General features: G+C 34.3%; 1 protein-coding gene across 3 annotated transcripts in view; it reads right to left on the bottom strand.

The window, feature by feature from the left end:
- The window catches only part of LOC149486146 (uncharacterized), a 117161-nt gene that overhangs the window by 42229 nt on the left and 52876 nt on the right, over positions 1–22056 (bottom strand). For 2 of the 3 annotated variants that reach the window (XM_089699489.1, XM_089699490.1), the window contains exons 2-9: positions 18240–18341; positions 16055–18163; positions 15674–15818; positions 14896–15079; positions 14302–14487; positions 13571–13696; positions 12817–12906; positions 12345–12505 (exon numbers count right to left, since the gene is read on the bottom strand). In XM_089699489.1, coding sequence (XP_089555615.1) covers positions 12345–12505; positions 12817–12906; positions 13571–13696; positions 14302–14487; positions 14896–15079; positions 15674–15818; positions 16055–18163; positions 18240–18341 — 3103 coding nt within the window. The remainder of the gene's footprint in view (positions 1–12344; positions 12506–12816; positions 12907–13570; positions 13697–14301; positions 14488–14895; positions 15080–15673; positions 15819–16054; positions 18164–18239; positions 18342–22056) is intronic. The other variant, XM_089699491.1, reaches the window with a different exon arrangement.

Raw genomic sequence — 22056 nt, 5'->3', positions numbered from 1 at the left:
TTAAATCTAATTTTATTTTTTGCTGGTTAAAATGATACACTTAGCGGCATCTATTGGTAGACGGATGGCATTAATCGACTTTTGTATGTAGTGCACCAGACATGATACTACGCTACGCGGCTACGGGGGTGCATCGTAAGCTCTATCTCATATCTGATTCATTGCCCGATAATTGGTTTGAACTGTGACTAATATGAAGGCTGTACACTAGATCAATCTGTGATTGCTTAGGTTATTAAATTGATTATCGATCTTATTTTATGGCAAGTAGAGTTCACGGAGTTATTTAATATGTAGTCACGTGTTAAAATTACAGTGGTATTTTTCGAGAGTTCTTTGACATTATAGACCATAATTATCCTATGAAAATTGCCATCAGCGTCCTGCGCATACGAAGATTGATTTATTTTCGTCTCACAAGTCCCATAGGACACTCAAAATACAACTCTACTAAAGCAGAAACGTATGCATCGAAGAGAATGCTGCAATTTTAAGTATTGTCGGAAGGAGCCCATGGGCATTCAGTTTCACACGCGACGCTGTCACGCAACCAAAGCATTGTCTCCAGCTTGCGTGCCCTTATGTTAATTTCGATTAAGTCAACGCACCTTAACTATTCCTTTGAATTATGTAGGTACTAGAATTTTATAAGCTCTAGCTCTTAGAAGTTTGTAACAGGAGATGTTATTACTGGTCCGATAGTGATTTAATTTATTGGAAAGCTTAATTTTTTATTTGAGTGCATTTTCTTTTGGGTCACATTTCATCTGATAGGTAAACTAGATTTTTTAATGAATAGGTATGTCTAATTGTGTGTTGAGTTACTTTATGATCTCCAGGGGTATTTTGCGGAAGGGGTAAATTACCTAAATGTAAACAACAAGCTTCATATGCTTGCTATTCTAAATCAATTCAGCTCAATATTAAGGAGAAAAATTTAAAAAAACATAGATTTTATCAATTTTCCTCATTTGATATCCAAGCAACAATCAATATTGTGGATTATATTTATTAACCATAAGTAAGCAAAAAAGCTTCCACTTCGTCATCCCAGACCATTAGGTATAATTTGCCAAAATGAGCATATATTACTAACCACGGCAAAATCCATGGAAAGTTATACCAACGTAAGGCTTTAGCGCAATGGAAATAATTACCATTCACCAGAAAAATTCCCGCTCTGGAAAACTTTTGTAATAGGATTCCATAAAACCTCTTACACGTCACATAATATTTGTCATTTAAGGAGTTCTGACGCGTCATTAGGGCATATACAGATGTAAGGGCCTTGTGACGTCGATGTCTGTGAGATCATTGTGACTCAGACCTTATATTGCATGTAATTTATATAATTGTGAAGTGTAACACTTTATCCTACACAGGGCGATGACATAGTCTTGATGATATAATAATACTCTCAACAATCGAGGCAGGTGAATATTTAGGCTTCGAAATTTGTTCACTACACTTTAACGGTTCTGTTTATTTTTCATTAAGATATGTACACGAATAAATTAATTCAGCATAGAACTGGTGCTTTTATTCTTCATTGAAAGTCTATAATAGTATATAAGTCTTTTTTTTTCAGTATATAATAAATACAAGGGGCACAGCGGAACCTCTTAGGCCACCCATTAAAACACTGTCAGACACGTCATATTAAATCACCCGGCTCCGACTGATTAAAAATGTGCAAAGAAAAGTTAGACGCAAAAGCATAGAGACATAGAAACATAGTTAGGACTCCTACTTAGTCATAACTCATATCTTACATGCGTTTAAACATTAAAATAAAACATGATGTCAATAAAATATTCAATGGCGGTACGCAATCATATTCACCTCGTAATTGGTATAATTATATCTGCGTGTCAATAATAAGAGGAATAATAAAGTTTTAACAAACACGAAGTGATAAATCTAAATATTGTTAGATGAAGGATTAGTTAATGGGGGTGTGGTAGCAATATTCATTTATTCGTGGAATATAAATGAAGATTTAAAAGTCAATTTAAATATTAAATGTGCATTCATGCGATACGGTATAATTTTACAAGAGTCTCTCTACTGTATTTTAAAGTTATTGTTACAGATATATTGCATTGCTATTTTGAAAAGTAAGCACTAACTATGCACTCTTTGCTTTTTAGACAAATTTTTTATAAGTTGCTGTTCTGTCTGTTCAACTTATAGATTGTTAAAACAAACTTATATCGCAAGCTATAAAATTTTGAAAAGGCCTTATTTCTTTTTTTAGACGTCTCAACAGAAACAAAAGACCACATCTCACACCTACCGTATTTTTCCGTAATCATAAATTTTTAATTTCTATTGTCACATCACTATTCCCATCACGACAGTGAATCGCCTATTTGTTATTTATCGGATATACTTCATTGTGAGTCAAACGACGTACGCTGCGTGCGCGCACGTGGCCAGCGATCCCATCTTGCTGGGATCTGGGACCCACATGACCTGATTCTTTACAAATGAAACACGTTGCGAAATAGGGATCGATGTAATGTACTGTAATGTGCCCTAGCTTAAATGAATTTTTGAAGCGATTTACACAGAACTAAGTTTGCGATGTAGAGATATTAGTGATAGACTATCTCGTGCGTTGAAGAGCCCAAAGACTCAAAGCTTTAGGAAACTACAATGACAATAAAGCAATCCTATTGAAATTCTTATTTTGAATTTAATTAAGCTACACATCATAAACATAAAGAAGATTCAATTTATTTGTGGTGTTAAAACAATAACATAAAAATCTCTACATTTTCATTGAGTCTAAAATTAAACAGAGCTTATACTGAGTATGAGTAAGCCTTTTTTAAATACTCTAGCAAAATACAGCATTCATCAAAACATTTTATCCAGGATGAATGACTATTGTAAGCGAAATTATTCGAGATGACAATGTACAAAAGGTATCTATCAATAACAAAATTTAAATGTAATCACTATATAGTGCACAGAGACGCATCCTCATTAGGCCTAGTTCACACTTGATACATTTAATGGTTGCAACTCAAACAGGAAGCGCTTAATAAAGCTCAAGTATTGCCAACAATTAGTTGGATAGGGCGAAATTAAGTGGATTTTCAAATAAATTAATGTTTAGATAAATGTATGTTTCGATTGATAAATAGTAACATTCAGGCATTTATATTTGTTTGAATTAATATTTGGTATAAAATAATACTTAGAAATTAAAGATAAAAAGGACTTCCCTTTTTTATTTGAAACAAAATAATTCACAAAGTTTGCATACATTTTTTTAATTGAAATGTATTTTTACTAAATTTTATTTAAAAAACATAGTTAAGTACTACAAAGTTTTATTTTTATTAGCTGTGTAGTTTTCTGGTTCAATAGTAATATCTCTTACTTTCACTACACACAAAGGGACAGTTTTATAGACTCATGATTTATTACTTAATTTGGCGAAAAGGAAAGGGTACATATTGTCTAACTTTACTTTGTCGTAATAAGGTTTTTAGCACGCGTTCCTATAATGTAGAGCATAGCTACAATTTAGTAAAATATGTATATCAATGTCTTATTAAAAACTGGAATATTGCCTATATAGTAAGAATATAATAAAAAGTTGTTCTATATTGTTTCCTTAAAATTACAGAAAACTAGATGCCGTTTATATCAATAGTCCCTTCATCAAATTGTCTAAAAATCTCCGTCAATATTTTACTCAAACGTCATACAAATGAAAATTTAAATCATCACAAATCATCCCACATTCAAGATAATATTTAAATTATAACAAATCTCGATAACTGTATAAAAACACAATAGGATGGCAGCCTTCGATCAGCGGGTGCGCAAGCGCAGCCGTGCCTACCTGCCTTAATTCGAACCGCTTACCGTTAGCTCAGAAAAAATGTATACGAGTCGGTAAATGTGTATCGACCTTTATTTTTTATGGAGTGAAAAGTAGACGCGAAAGATGGTAGGAGAAAGGTGAGGTGGTTTTATGATTAAGATTAGTTTTAACCCTTATTATAGACCAGACAAACCTGTACTATTATCATTTTATAAATCCGAAGAATTGGAAGAGTTCATGGAAATTTTGTTGCTCAATTGCGCAAAAGCAGCTCTGGATAAAATTTTACACACATATAGACTATAGTGCAGAAATCAAAAGCATAATAACGTGTAACACTAATTGCGATTGAGCCGGTAAATAATACATATAATAATTAATATTAGTATACATTTTTAATAAGATATTATGGGCAACACTGTTAATCATATGATATCAACAATTTTCCAAGTAATATTTTCCCCACTCACACCATTATAAAAAAAAAAATTCTTCGAGTGGTCGCCTTTTTTCTGCAACGGAATGTGCAGGTGTGTAAAATGCACATGTCTCGTACTTACAGTAAATGCAATGTTTTGGCAAATCCATTGAACTTGTGGGAAAGATTTATCATGAATACAACTTTTTGCCATAACGGGTTCAAATAACAAACGATTAGGGGATCAACATCGGGTTGATAGAAAAAATCTGGATCGGATTGTGCCATTTTTGATAAAAAAAATAATAAAATGAAGGTTAGTAACATCTTTCAATACAAAGAATGAGCAAAAAGTTATCTTCAGATTACAAAGATTTTATTTGACAATTTTGTATCAGTTGCCGATAGTTATTGTCATTAAAATAATTAAAAATTGAAACAACATGCTCTGCTATTACTAAATTTGTTTGATTACTTCATTTATACTACCTCTATACTAACAATAATATAATTTTGATAAATTTCGGTTAACCATATCATTTATCGTTTAAAATATATTAGGGTAAATACCGTAGGATCAAGCTTCTTCTAAAATAGAACAAAGTCTAAAGATCTGTCGCGTGCTGACGACCACACTCTGTATGGAAGACAGATTTGTATCTCCTCTCGATATAGCCCATCCGGTGCATTCCGTAACTAATACAATGCTATATGATATAGTGGAATCCATGTCATCAACTAGCTTCAAAGAAATAGGACTGTTCGAATGATAAATGAAGGATCAAGGGTATGAAACGAGCTTTTATAAGAAAAAGGTTAAAATTGACTTGTAAACTAAATAAATGTAGGTAAATACAAGCTTTTTAAACTAAATAGCAATTAAAAAGGCGTTAGAATTATAGACTAATAGCTATTAACTTCTTAAGAATACTTCAACGATTCAATATAAACGCTCACATAGATTGAAAAGCTGACAATAGAAGGTCACTGCTACTATACTCTATAGTCAGGACTTTTTCAGAACAGCAAAAATCTATCCATTTCTTCCATTGTCGATTCCGAAAATATAAAACTCTAATGTTAGGCATATGCTAATATTAAAATCCGTATTGACATGTATTCTTTAACATCGAAACTGTCCAATGCCTTTTTCAATTGAAGATTAGCGAAGCCGCAAAAGTAAAATATAACTGTTTCACAACATAACGCAGCTGAAATAATGATATATTAGAACCGGAGATAATTTTGTTTGTTTGTTTTGTATAGTGAGGAGTCGTCTCGAAATAGCTGTGCAAAAATAGATATCTACGCAGTGTATACTTGGCAGTTTAATTGATAAACTGAGTGTGTAAGAAATTAATTAGGATATAAAAATAATTATTACTGGATAACAAATACACTAATATATTCATGTTTTCATGATTCTAGAGAAGTTAAAAAGCAGCATCAGACAGAGCTCAAATTAAAAAGAACTTCCATTAATATAATACAAAATGAAAGTTCAATTTTATTTTACTACCTCTAATAAGAACAAACATCTCGATCTAATATTTCAAAGCAAATATTTTAATTAATAACAACAACACATAAAACAAAACAGAACTAATACTGTTTATCTTAACCTCCATAAAAAAGTTGTCATAAATCTTGCACAGAACTCATATTTGTTGGCAATTACGTTGGAATACGACTTGCTAAAAGTAGTCGCGCCAAAACATAAAACTATTGTTTGACACGCTTCGAATGACGTTTCTGGTGTAGCCAGAGCGATTGAGAAATAATAAGTAAATGCGCGGTTCCAATGTCTTGTTATAAATAACGATACATAAAAAGATGTTCTGGAAGATAATTACCTAGAATATGATCCCCTAGAGTTTAGTGTATGAAAATGTTTTGAAGGTTTTAGTTATAGCTAAATAAATATTTTCAGGACAATTTTCACACCCGGCACAATCTGATCCCATACTAAGCTTTCGCTTGTACAATGGAAACCAGATGGCTGATAAACATACATATATAATTTTAGACACAGAACAAACATCACACTAATATTTGCCCTGGGTCGGAATCGAACCCACGACCTCTGGCGTGGAAGGCAGGGGCACTATCAACCAAGTCAAATGAAAATTACTTCCTAACTACTAATTTTAAATAAATTGTTTCATATAAGTCCAATTTCAAAACTGAAAAGAATTACTAAATCGATTACTTCATATGGTTTACAAACGAGCCCGCATAGGGCCTCTATAAAAATCCTGATGTTAGATTAAACCCTTTAATTGATTACTATTGAAGATGTTTTTTGGAGATAACCTGTACAATGTAGTTCGTTTGCTACTGACGTAAATAAATGTAAATAAAAGAAAAGTAACATTTTACATGTTTAGTAAATTCAAATATGTAGTTACGTAAATAATTAGAAGGCCCAATTTATGAAATGAGTTTTATCCAAGAAACTTTAATATAGGTTCAAATGAAAGTTACAGGTAAATATATTCATAATGTAATTAATGCAAAAACAGAAATAGAAACAGTTAACAGGATAAAATATTTAGACAAAAACACAGACAGCAAAGGAAAAGTGTCTCCGTATAAAACTGAAAAATTAAATAATACCAATGAATCAATTACAAATATACTTCCCTATTAATTAATTAATAAAAAAAGAAAAACAGATCTCGCAACTTCCTTGTGAAGTTAAGATTTTCATTTTCAATAACTCATGGTTGATTTTAGCACCCAATCGTATATCATTTTTGAAAATAAACTTCTTTGGGCGTTCTAAGAGTAAATTTTCAAGGTTGCATCATGGCAATACCGTCCCGTTAATTAGTAAGGCGACGATTCTGTTACTTTTGAATATTGCCAAAGAAGTTTAACTTCTGACACGTGTGCTCGGCACACACGCTCTTTTTTTGCTTTTCAAATTAAAATCACGCGAAAGATTTACAATTCTGTTAATAATCAACACGTCTCGATATGAATGAGTACAGTTTCTTTGTTTATATTTCCGTCAGCCATGTCTGAAATATCTCAATTTATATCTGGTAACACTCACGGGATTTTCATTACTTCGTGAGTGGAAATGCTTTTATCGCCGTGTTTTATAGCATTGTTTTGGTGTTTATTCTCTTGTAAATGGTCAGCGTCTCTTGTACATTTTCTTCCTAATATAAAAATTTGTAATAAACCAGTGATAGTAAGATTTGTACAATCGACAACAATTCACAAGCTATTCTAATGAGACCATTGTACATTTTTATGTATATCAACAGAAGTCAACATAGCAGTATGGAAACTACACCCTGCAGTTCTAGTAAAGCATAAAATCAGAGAATGAAATAGTATCGATTTATGCCTTGACTCTTACTAGGTACTTGATATTGTTTTAGATAGAGGTCAGTAGGGGTCAGGGGGGGTACTAGAGGTTTCTAACATAAACAAGTATACCTAGGAATTATAGGTTTTATATAGCTGATAATGTTCGCTTTAGAATTCTAGTATTTTCAGCAAGCTGTAACCATCAGATAACTACCCATTAAATATGCAGCCGTCTGTATTCAATGAGTATGCCAAGGTTCCTGATGGGTAGCTGATAAAATCATATTGTAAATCCAACAATAAAATTACAATCATAATAGTTACATGAACGACATTATAATTTCAATATAGAAACATTATGTTGGGATTGTTCCACATTGTACACGGGTAGGATTCTAGGTGATATGAATTCTAATTTAATGAACGTTCTTTGATAATAATAAACTACGACTTCTTTTGTATGAAATAAAAAATTGCCTTCGCGTAAATAAAAGGTAGGCAGAAAAAATTGCCTTCGCGCGAATACCCCATACATATACGAAATTTACAATAATCTTGGAAAATTAACTGAATCTTAAGAAAAGGTAAGGTCATGAAACCTTTCACAGATGAACAATTAATCATAGATAATAGAAGTTTCTGGAATTTAATAAATAATTAATTTAATGCCTTATAATTAAATAGTTACATCAACAATTTCCATCCATCCAATGTCATCTTTGGAAAGATCTATTTAAATACTCCATAAGGATATGAAAAACTAGTAATTATTCTCAGAATAATTATACTGTATAATAAAGCTGTGTATTTTTCCAAACCAATCGTGTTTGTATCTCGATAATTCCAAATCAGTAAACAAACACATGTGACAATTTATATGTACAGAATTCTAATTGGCAGTTTTTTACTTTTTTCATTGAATATTTGTTGCTTATAATAATGCTAATTGTTCTATGAAACGGTTATTTTTTACGTGTTTTAGAAAAACTATACCAGGTATAAGTACAATAGGTGATTTATACGTGATTTATATGTCTTATTAATTCTACGAATCAACTGTATTTATGATTTACAATTGCGTCTTACCTAAATAATATAATACAGGAACAATTGTCTAAATAAAAAAAAGTGTTGTGTGGTTTTATGAAACCACGGTAAAAGTGAAACTGTTCGAACGGTTCCGAACACTGCTTTGTGTAGCGCATTACGCGTGACGGTGAGGTATATACCTACTCGGCAGCCGCGATACACGCGACATGCACTACACAGACCAAAAAGTTTGAGACGATGTAATAAAAGTTTCACTTTAAAAATTGAGACGTAAATACTTAATTCTAAAACATCTTGAATTGTTTTATTTAATAAATTAATAATGTATGTACTCTAGGGAAACATGGTTTTTATGTTTTTTTTTTATCACACAATTATAATGACTACAACGATGTCTATGCTGTGTAGTAGGTAGATTTAATAAGAGATGATTCATGATATATTAACTTTTATAATAATATATTAGACAATAAAACTTTAAGCCTATGAAGTTCATATTTTATCTTATTTAATTAGAACGCTTTGTCTGATATTCCATACCCGATTTGGACACATTATTTCTTATATTGAAATAAAAAAATAACAAAAATATCGGCATTGATTCTAATTAATACTTCGACGAAAACATAACTGCGATGAAATAAAGCTCCACGTTCCTAGAAGCGCCAAGGACAGCGCTCGACGAAGCTCATAAAATATCACAATATTACCATTATTTTACACCATAGCGTCGTCAAACTGTCAACTGACTATTTAATCTGTGGAGAATTACACGTCTTTTTAAATAGTCATATTTCTTTTGAAGTATAAAAACCGTAAAGAGCTTTTAAAAGCGAATGCGCTTAAACCTTGCTAAAACGAAGAATAATAGTGTCTGTTTAAAAATGGCGCATCGATTAGATATAAATAATGACAGAGATTTTTGCCAATAAATAATAAACAAAATTTTCAGAATTTATTGCAAACAAGGACAGAAACATGGCATTAAATAATATTTATGAAGATACCATTTTACGCGCTCGCTTTTCATACTAAGTACTTAGCTATGCATTACATAACTATAGCATATAAAATATATAGCATATAAATTACTTCGATCCCTCAAACAAATGTATCAATTTAACCATGTAGCAAGAGTTACTTGCTATATAAAAATTAATATTAAAGCAATATTGCCGGATTGGCACATATAGGTCGGCCATGAGACGCCATATTTATTTATATTTCCGAGATGATGAATACCAATGACCTGAATTTTCGTTGAAAGACTGAACAGAATCGATATTCCTTGAAAATCGCTTTATAACCTGCATAATTTATGCAAGTAAACAATTTTTTCATGGGTTTTAAAGTTTCCTTACGATTTACGAAAGAGTAATATAAGCGTGTTAAAAATTTAGTAAACTGTACCTGACTGTAATTAATAGAGACAATACATTCGGTAGATATTAAATACAATTGAACCAAAAATAACAATAAGAATTGATATATCTATAATAATCTTTATTATATTAATTTAGGAATAATTTAAATACACATATAAACATGCAGTTGTTACAGGAAAAACAAAAATGATTGCCATAATTCTTCTTATATATAAAAATGAATCGCAAAATGTGTTGGTAAGCGCATAACTCGAGAACGGCTGAACCGATTTCGATAATTCTTTTTTTATTATATTCCTTGAAGTACGAGGATGGTTCTTATGTAGAGAAAACGTAAACATGTACCACGGGCGAAGCCGGGGCGGACCGCTAGTTTATAAAATAATTACAGGAAAAACAGAAAATAAAATTTTATCCGAATGCATAATTCGTAAACAAACAGCTAATTTATAATTCAAAATGCAAAAAGCGTCAACGATAAATATACAACAACGGGACATTTTGTCATTACCCACTAGGAACTGTTTGAAGTGGCCTGAATGTAAAAGCACTAGATTAAGGGCGAGATACACATGTACTGAATTTACATTATAATATTATGTTGCTCTAGAAAACTTCCTCCATTAAATAGTGGTATTTAATCTCTGAAGGTTTTGTGTAGTAAGACTTCCGAACTAGGTATATGCATGTCAAAATCTTAAATACAAAATCGATGTTAGGATTATATTTTAAATTCCCTTAATAAGTGATTAATAAGAGATCCACTTTCAAAATCATAAATGGACATTTCAACCATTTCAATCGATAGTTCACAAACGATACATTCTTCTTTACAAAATAATTAACGTGGTTTATAAACGTTTTAAATACGACCCTTATACAGTCATCACTTTATAAAATAAACCAGTCGAGTTTAATATAGCTGGATTGATGTATACATTTTCCCGCGCACTGTTAACCGACCGGCTAGTCGGCTACAGATAACAAAAACCATAAAGTCCATATTTAGAAAGTGTCCGTTAAGAAGGTTAGGTGACATGTGAAGGTATAATGAAATTTATCCTAGCTCATTGTTAATTGAAGTAATTAACAATCTTTAGTTAATCATTTTTAATCCTTATAGAGTTTATGAACTCAACGTGTTTATTTATAGTCATGTATATGAGGTACTTTTACCTACATTTCTTATTATATTTCTTTACGAAGAGCACCTTAGAGTATGTTCTTTTACCATATGAAATTAGCTTTGCTGTAATGTTTTTAATGCTTTTAAATTGATATAAAATATTAATGTACCTACATACTACATAGATTAAATATCACATCATTATGAAGTTGTTATTTTTAACAAAAATAAACGAGGAATCTAAAACGTCTAGAAGTCGTTATATGATAACCTTTTTATATCCCTCAGAAAATGGCATAGAAATAGAACCTGCAGAATACGCAAGGTTGAAACAGGATTGAATAACTTGGTTACTATGGGAATGGATTACAAGATCTCACATTCCCGAGATCAAAGTATAAATAAGGACAACGGACTCTCGGCTATTCTATTTCAGTCTGACGACGCTCACTTTTTTTTATAAAATATGATATGGCAAAGACAATATAAACTGTCATCACTGCTTCAACTAAGAAGGTAGGGATCTTATGAAATCGTTGTGCAAAACAATAAATAAATCAATAATTAATAATTGTTTATTTTATAAGTCTTGCTCGCTCTCTTTAACTTTTTAAACAATTTTAGTTATTCATGTCACAAAAAAATAAAAAAAAGTAATAGATAAAAGTAAAACCTGATTTATATACCCACTAAATTAAATTATCAATATCACAAATAAATAAATAAAATACTCAGATCATATTGTATTCTTTTTCAATCTGAAAATAAGCAACGCCATCTAGTCCCCATTGCAAGAAGTCTTTTTGGTTGTACATATTCGAACTTGATTTTACAATATTTCCATAGATGGCGTTGGTTCACGTTCTGTAACTAAAACATCCGTCTACCTAACTATAAACCAGTTACCGGTACATATATTTAAATATTACATTTTTTAGATTTCCTTTTTGTTTCATAAAGTTTTAAGCTATGCAATAAAAGCTTCTATCGGGGGCCTTGAGCGGGGGACCGAATCCAGAAATTCCCTAACGAAAAAACCTCGCGGTTAGTCGCACGTGTGGCTTGAAGGCATAGCATGCAATAGCCAATAGCTTTACCGTGGCAGTCCCCGAGTGCCACACGTCTTTTTATCAGTTTTTAGATCGCTCAACACTCTCGTAGAAAATATCTCCTAAGTGAGTCTGTAGTCCATGCTACACTTACCTCAGCAGACATGTCAGTTGCACATCATTCTGGAACCTCGCGAGTGCAGAAGCACCTTCCACCCTCACAGCGTTAACTTTTTCTCTGATTGAGTTGTTACAACCCCCGCATCGTTCACGTAGTATTGACATGATGTTTGGTTGACGAAGGAATGCCACCACCTGTGGACGTATTGATATTTAGAACGGAACTTACAATGCCCATGTATTCACATATTTTTTAATAAAAAATATTTATGATAACGTAACGTCATGATAACGTAAGAAAATATTACTTCTGCAATTATAATAATATGTATTAAAATGGAAGTAAAAACTATTATTAGGGCCGGTTTCACTGTTTGCTGATAATGTCTCTGATAACCAGCAACATTTTGACATAATAATTTACATACAATATCCATTTCAAAAGTTAAACAGAACAGTGAAACTGGCCATTAGGCTTGTTTTAAATTTCACTTTTTTATAGTTACCTTATCATTATACGCAACCGGAATTTCTTGAGTTTGATGCGTGTAAGTATCCGACGATGTGATTGGTGGCCGTGGAGGTGGAGTTGGCGCCTGGACAAAATAAATACGAAATATAACAGTGTAGTATTAAAGAAATGTAAAGATATGTGCTCGAAACCATATAGAGACTTGAAAAAATTGAAAATCTAAGTACCACAACAAAAAAACGTAAAAACATAACCCAAAACGACAAACCAATTACAACACATACATAAACAAAACGAGAGAAATAAAGAACGAAAACAACACAAACATATACGTGCTTGTAACATAATGCAACATAAATTCAGCACGATGCACATTGCACACATCTACAGACTACAAGAGAGAGCCACGATGCAGAACACGGACATGCGAACAAACAAAAATGGATGGTCTTATGCTATCTTTTCGTTTTTATATTGTAGGAAACAATTATTTAATGTTATCATTTAGAAAATTCATAAAATTTGTACTTTAAAAATTCAATTATCAAGTTATGCAGTACATTGATATATTTAAGATATTTATTTATTTTAGGTAAAATAAAAATAAGAACTTATTGAATTTTTCTAGCTTTATTTACATTCTACGTAGTATGCAGCATGATTAATTTTCTAATAAAACCAAAACACATTTAATATCTGTTTTTAACAAATTTCCAAAGCACAGATAACACAAGACCACAGACAACAACTGACAGCTACAAGACCACAGATAATGCGACAAGCTGGACCTGGTCGTGGTGTATGAGCCGTCGCCTGGGCGGGAGGAGAGGCGAGAAGGGGCCCGCTTGGGGCGCGCGCGGGAGCCGCGGGTCGATGAACGTCGTGCGACGCATCACGTGGTCCACGAAGAAACGCTATGGTTAGATTTGGTTAGTATATACGAATTACAAAGTGTTAGGTTATAAGTGGTTACTCCCGGGCCTCGGAGTGTCGCCAAGAAGCGGCAGTGGCCACAGACGGCGGGGGTATAAGGCCTGGCTGTTAACCCCCGCCGATCAAGGCGATAGACGGCTACCGTTGGGTTTTAGTGGGTATGGCTTCGTGCGAGTCCCACTGTCCCACATACCCCCTTGGACAGTAAAACTGGCGAGGGGGATGCGTAAAGGCATTTCCCAACGTTAAAAAAAAAAAAAAAAGGTTATAAGTGGTTATAATTTAGTAAAATATTTTAGTTAATTGTGTGAAAAATTTTATATGGTTGCTCATTTGCTTGTGTTGTGTTTGATGATTCAACTGTTAACGTATTTTTTGGCTCGTTGTCTGAATTTGTTAACACTGTTGCGCATATTTAGTGTTAGTTTATAATCTTTAATTTACAATATTAGTATATGGGTTGCATTTTCTAATTCCTCTTCTGTTGTGTAACTTGTGTTTAATAATTCAATCGTTAAGGTTATTTTACTAAATGTCTTTGTGTTTTATTTAATACTTTTTAATCAGGAATATAAATTGGAATTACCTTTCCATTTCTATCGAGTTTAGTGTCCCATCCCAGTGGTAGATCTCTATCAGACTCGCTGAACATATTGACTAAGGCGACAAGATCTCTGTTGTGTTGGTACCGCTCGAAGGAAGAAGTGTCTCGACGTATTTTTGATATCATATGCTTGAGAGTGGAGTTGCAATTGTATAGAGATGATGCTTCCTGGAACAATAAAATAGAGAGGTTTTATTGGACGATTCTAGGTGAAGTGGCACGTTTTACTAATTTAAGTAGGTATTCCCTTGTACTGCATCGTTGGGAATGCATACATAGACATGGTATGCATTTGTCTGCATTTCGCAAACAATACAATTTACTCCTTTTCTGTATATTTTTTAATACTTGGACTAGTTATCATTATTTATTGATATGATGTAAATTGTAAAATCGAATTTGGAAATGTAAATCATTTCCAACTAACTTTGAAGTATTCGTACCGAATGCGCTACTTACAATGCTCTATTAAATCTAATTAATCACAGACACAATATCTATTGTGTCGTGGACCGATCGGGCCGTTCGGGGCTCAATGGGTTAAATGCAATAATTTATATACGGATAAGTACTCACAGCATTCATATGCAGTATCGAGTAGAAGTCCGGTCTAGCGAGGAACTCGGCGGCCGGGTGCGGTGCGTGAGGCACCTGCGGCTCCGGGCGGGACGTGCTCGCCGCGGGGGGCGGGGACGAGCTCACGCGCTCCTCCTCACCGCCGAGTTGCGACCGCGTCATTGTTCGACGGATTGATTGGTACCTGAAAACATAAGGATTTATATTGAAAAATCTCTACAAGCACAAGAAAAGATTATGGTATGGACTATCATAACTATTAAAATGAAGCCTTGTTAACGAATTTTTAACGCGATTTAATAATTATATTATTCCGAATTTTCTAAATGCTCGCGTAATACTCGCGTAAAAATAAACGCAGAAACTAATACCACAGACTAATAATAATATACTACGTATACAACTAATACCATAACTTAAATGTCTAAATTTCAAATAACCTATAACTTTGTATTAAACTATATCAAGGTTCAGGTGTAAATATACCACAAAATATACAATACATTTATGTATTTAATTATTTAGGTATTATTGCTTGCTTGCAGTGCAGTTATCGATTCGAATATTACAGATGCAGATGTCATTTTCACAAATTAACAATTCATGCTTTCAGCTGACTAGACGATTGCTCAGTTGAGTAGCTATATTATATACAAAAACTATTAAATATTATTAATTTTTAAATAGATATCAAGTTTTCTTTTCATACTTATTAGTTATTACTATATACTATTCATTTATAAAATTATAGATAGCGTATGTATAACAAAACAGTTACCTTCTATCCAATTGCCTCCTCTGTATTTCAGGTGCAGGTGATCTTGGTGAAGTTCCATTAGCTGCTGGCCTTTGCCACGTCGTCGTACGGTTTATGTGGTCAATATAAAATACTCGGCCATGGCTGTCCATACGAGCTTCCCATCCTGAAATAAGTAAGAAGAATCATGTTAAATATAAATTCGAGTTACTGAAAATGTTTATACTATGTATTATAATTTTTTTTTAATTAATAATCAACAAGACTACTCAAAGTTTAAAAATTTAGTTCCTTCTTTTGAACAGGCAATTTAAAATTTCAATAAGTTATAAAATACTAATTGTAATATGATAAGGCATTATTAATTATTTATCATTATAGAAAGCGTACAAACATGCTCACCAGGAGGCAGTGGTTCTTCACATTCGATGATTCCGCCAATCATATTGGCGGGAAAATCTCCTGTCAGCGCCATCTGCCGTGACGTTCGCTCCGGTATTGAAGGTAATCTTATACCAGCCATATGCCGTAAAGGTGTTGGTGACGCTACAGCATTATCGTTGTCGTCTATATCTTCAATAGGAGGTGGTCTTCTTAACACAACATCGTCCGGCGGCCCAGCGTGAACAATTGTAAAATGATTGCTATTCATAAATTCTAGATTCGGAGATCTTATCTCCGAAGTTCGTAATTCATTAGTGAACTCAACCATTTCGAAATTTTCGTGAAGCCGGTTCTCTGCGCTCTGCACGGGAGGTGGGTGTAAATCTGAAGGTGGTAGTGGGCGTGGCCGACGGGCGTGGTGAGTCGGAGTCGGAGGACATTGTGGAACGGCTGAGCCAGCAAGTGCTGCTACTCGAGTTAAAACTCGAGGATGTGGCCTCGCAGGACTATCTGGGGCATCTTTAAGAAAGTTAGTCCGGTGAGGGGAATGTTTTGGAGTACTTTCACATCCTAGATTTTTTAATAAATGTCTCGGTAAACTTGAATGCTTCGGTGTGGAACTGTCGCATGAATATTTGCGATTCATCAATAACGTACCGACATTAGGTATACCTTTACAGCCTTCGTCGACGGGTGATGTAGAATGCGAAGAATTACAAGAACTTGGACCGTTAGGGCTATTACTGTCACTTTCCCTACTAGGTCCCTCTATATGAGATGAATTAAGAAAAGCTGTCATCATGGTCGGTGTGTTTGCACGTCCGGAATTTTGCCTCGTTAGAGGTTTGTGACCTTTTACAGTTATTTCTTTTTCCTCAATTTGATTTTTATTATCGTCTTCAAAATCAGCATGATTACTGATGTCATTTAAGAAGGTATTTTGCGCTTTTTCTTCTGATTTTGCATGATTAGGAGTTAATTGAAAGCCATCTACCACATCTTTATCTTTCCGCGCAAATGTTGTAGTTATATAATTATCAGGGCCTATATCCTTAATGAACATAATATTTTTTCTACTTACACTAGGTGTGCCTTCAGGTACAATATTTAATTTTTTATCATCCGTCAATTTCGATACTTTTATAGTTGATAAGGTGGATTCACACAAGCTACCTTCAGTTTCTGGTGTAGCTAAAGGTGCCACATTGTGGCATTGATTGACGTTAGTCGTTGGTGGAAGATGGTTTGGCTTGCTCGAATAAAATTCACCTGGTTTAAAATCGTTGATATCACTTTGTAATCCAGCTGAATTTGATATATTTTTATCAGTAAAAAATTGTTCATCTGTATCTATTAACTCAAACGTAAAGGCGTCTTCCGGTTTAGTTAATTTTTTAGGTTTTCTATGCCTCTGTACAGCTGGAGGTAACGCATGCATTCGTTCTAAAGGCTTATGCGACTGTCTTGGCGGTAACGGGGGGACTGGAGATTTCTGCGCTTCATTAGGTATATTTGCACCTTCAACATCATACACAAATTTCATTATTTTACATGGATTTTGTGGTGACCAAATCTTATAGTACTCCGTATCTGGTGAAGACGGTGACTCCAAACCCATATTAAAATTACTTTTTTTCTTAACACCATTTAACGGCTGGCCGCCTCCGGTATCGACAGGTGGTGGACATTTCTTTTTTACACCCGATGACGTTGGTTTACAATCTATCGTACTCTGAGATTCATTATTTACAAAGGGAGATTCCTTACTTAAATTACTAACTAGAGATTTGCTAGGATCACATTTTGTCGGGTCGAGATTCGAAGTCCCGCTCCTTTCTAAAGAACTAATTGAGCACTTATTGACATCTTCGCTTAAATGCTTGATATCTTGACTTGGACAAACTCGTTCAATTCTGGGACTATTTTCTGAATTCATTTCAAAGCTTTCATTGTTATATGAGAATGGCGATACTTGGTCGCCGCTCCTCTTCCGTGAAATGCCTTCTTTAAGCCGAAGCGGCAGTTTCTTGAGGTCGACTTTAAACCGTGGTGGAAGAGTCGAGGACTCCGCCACGCATTCGTCATCATCGCCATTGTAGTAGCGAAAACAGAGAAGCTGCTCGCAATCTGAAATTAAATATGACCGGTTAAAATTTGCATGTGTAGAGAGAAGTTATCAACATCGTTGAGCATAAATAATTACCTTCATAAGGTTGATTGGGCTCATCAAGCAGCCACATTATGTGGCCAGTGTCGCATCCGGTCGCCGGCACGAGCCTGGCGATGCCGGCGATGCTTGCGGGATCTGTAAATCAATAATTGACACTATTATCATACCGTCTCCGTCATATTTTATCTATCAGGTCAAGTCTCATTTATAATTATGATTAAGGGCGCGTTCCCACTATGTCGTAACGACTAATTTATCGTTCGACGACTGTCGTCTCTACCTGTTCCCATTATAACGATTGTTTGTCGTCAACATTTTTTTATCGTGTAGCGACTGTCGTATCTAGCTGTTCCCATTGGATCGCGACGACATGTTATCGTTTCCTGGCAGTCGCTTTGTCGTTTACACATCATCAGCAAGCTAATAATATAATAATAATCAAAAGCAATCTAGTCGCCTCTGCGTTCGCTTGGTGATTACCAGTGCGTTTACTCTCCTGAGTTCAATGGACGTCATAGAGTTGCCGTCCACAATTTTTTTATCGTTTTACGACTGTCGTGCTTGCCGTTCCCACTGTCACGACAAAGTGTCGTCACTGCAAAAACTGTCGTAGACGACAGTAAATTGTGTCGTTCTAAATGTGAACACCTCCATTTAAACATATAAGCCACGACACTTAAAACTACACGATTATCTGTCGTCACGACACGGTGGGAACGCGCCCTTAGTATGGCAGTTAACGTTCATTATACACACTTTATTTAAATTGCATAGCGATAAAAAACTGATTTGCGAGATAGCGAGTCATAAAAAAAACACTGAAAGGATTTTCAATAAAATCATTATCTTTTCGCTAAAGGTAAAGAGAGCAAAACCTTGTCAGAGCTTTTTATGCGATGGGTATCAGAGCACAAAAAGCAAAAGGTTACGCACAGGTGCAGAGGACTTGCAAAAACAAACAATAAGAGCACGTTGATGAAGAAACAGACTGCGGCGAACCCTTCCATTTTTTATCTAACAAAAATCAAGGCGTAGGACGCACGGTTCGGCGCAGGCGCAACATAATTTATGCGCCAGACTTAATCGCCGGATGCGGGAGTCGCCCGCACATTTTATGCGAAATAATCGAAGCCACCGAATTGTCAGTTAATTGAGAATACAAGCCCATTAATTGTACACGAGGCAAATTGAAACCGCGGCCGATTTGAACGGGAGCGAATTAGAATTAACATATTTTGATTGGATAAATATCGGTGCATGGTTAACATCATTCTGCACTTGATTAAGCGTTTTGGCCGATCGTAAATAATGCTCGGTGGATGTTTACATCAAACATTGGACTTTGTTCACAAGCTCAGCAATATAATTCATGAAGAATAAGGTGTGAAAATTAGCGCAACATGGATCGAGTTGCGCGGGCTCGCTCGATGACGTTCGTTTATTTGATATTTTGACTGTAGATGTAGTAATAATTTTTAATAATTGATAAAATTATCAGTTTATAGATAATCTATTGAATTATATGAACATGAGTAAAATGTTCTGAGATATATGATTGATATTTCTCATCCCTTCTGTGTCCATATGTTCGTTTGGATAATATTTAAGCACGTCGTTAGCTGGTTAAGCACGTAAGCAGGCTGAATGAAACTTAACAATAATGACAGTCATTTCCCCTTCATTACCATCATATGTGAGCGTAACAATCTCGGTACAAATGACTAAATAGACAAAAAATTAGACGGCATTCGTGGAATTGCGGGTTCAGAGCAATAATTTGTCAAGTATAACGAGATATTTTTATGGTGATAACTGCTTTCCTGAATTTTCGGAATTGTAATGACGAAGCACGATTTTTTAGAGCTCAGGAAATAACATGATTTATTAAATATTATTTGTAATGTAGTTTTTTGTATTATTGCATATTATTCTTATAAGTCTTATATCGCTGTTATAATAAGTAGGTATAATTATAAGATTTATGTACAAGCACATCATAATAAAGTTAATACATTGTCGATTTCTTACTACGTTCAAATAGACACCTATGTATCCATGTATGTGCCTATATATATACATATCCCGCCAATTTGTATCTGATCATCATCTATCATACCCTGCCTTTTCATCGGCTAGTTGTGTTGCCTGAAGAGCCATGCCCACAGCCACGCTAGACCGCGCTTGCCGCTTAGTCAAGTCTGTGACGCCGCGGTGACGACAGCGCTGACACGGGTCTATTTCCGGCGGTGACGCAACATCCGGCCTTCCGTCCGCAGGATACGAGCGCAGATACGGGAGCGAGTGATGCTCTCGTTATGCGTAAACAGCTTATTGAATTTATGCTCAATTGAAATGGTAAAGGCATGATTGTTGATATTTGTACAAAACAAAATTAAAATTTACCGAGACTCGAAATGAATTATAGACAAAAAAAACGTTTTCTTCATCTATCCGCTATCGTATCATCAAAATGTTAAATAATATGCAAATGTTTTAGAGCTTGTTTATATGTCAGTACATCTTTCATATTCGACGCAAGAGTCGATATTGATATTTTGCATTAAATAAGTCAATAATTGGGAAGATTCCAGCGGAATAAGGCCGCAAGAGGCAGAAGATAAAATTTATAAAATCATTTTTAATTAGCAACGCCAAGGCGGACAGGGTCATGTGACATTTCATCATAAAGTGAAGTTAATCACACTGCAAAAATGTAACATCAGCGTTATAATGACATCAATGAATAATGTGAAACATGACAGGAAGAGTGTAGTTAAAAGCCGGTCAACATGGCCCTTATTACAACGCCTACACTACGTTCTAACTCCTTTATAACGCACCATATCGGGAATTCAAGGAATTTATAACAAAACTCATAAACAATAAGAATGTACTGGTAGTTGTAAGTTGTCTAAACTTATAACTACTAATAAAATGTAAATAGAGCGCTTGGAATACAACATCTATCGAAGATTTCTGATAAAGTAACAATAAGAGCTAAAGATCAGTATAAAAGGCTGAGAATCTTGCGTGATATTATATTTAAGTTAATATAAACTATAAATATATTTCCATTGCAATAATACTTTTTACTTTACAAATTCAAACCCACAACAAAGTTCAGCATAATCTGTCGCACCAATTAACACGTCGCATCTGTGTTAAAGACGAATATATCAACAAACCACAATTTCCAGCACTTAAGTGTATCCGCGTTGAAATAACATTTGGACGACAGGAAACGAGAGTTTAAAGGGGTCTAGCCGATGACAGACCCCCATTAGTGGAGTGACGATTTGACGGTTTCACGACGTGACTCCAACGTGACGATAACGACATTTCACACGATCTCCTGACGATTGTTGATGTGACGATAGATGCACTACAGGTGTGGATTATCTTGTATAAAGTATAGATTGTTAAGATAGGGGGTATAATTTGAAGGACCAACGTATAAAGCTTGTAGTGTTTGGTTATTTGACATGCATGATGCAATTGTGTCTGGTTATTCCAGTTATGTGTGATAATTGTTTATTAATTGAGAATTTATTGCACACCTACATCAAAACTCTACCGTTAATCAATAAAAATGTAAATAAGATGAATCGATAACTTTTCGAGGTACCTTTTAACGCAGACACCTAATTAATCTCACTTCAAAGTTTACAGATAAAATGTGACATTCAAAATGATTTTATTACCCTGAGAACCATTACAATCCCTTAATTCGCTAGGGCCCATTAAAGGACCGGTTAATTTTATGACTACAGACCACTTAACATTCCATCCAGAGACCGGATATTCTGTGTTTAAATGATATAACACCCATTTGCACCTCCCGAGATAATAT

The sequence above is a fragment of the Colias philodice genome, chromosome 9 (assembly GCF_061535455.1).
Source record: "Colias philodice isolate Cphi_HAF_F1 chromosome 9, ilColPhil1 Martin Lab GWU primary, whole genome shotgun sequence".
NCBI lineage: Eukaryota > Metazoa > Arthropoda > Insecta > Lepidoptera > Pieridae > Colias > Colias philodice.
The sequence above is the reverse complement of the archived record's forward strand: the minus strand, read 5'-3'. Positions and strand labels throughout refer to the sequence as shown.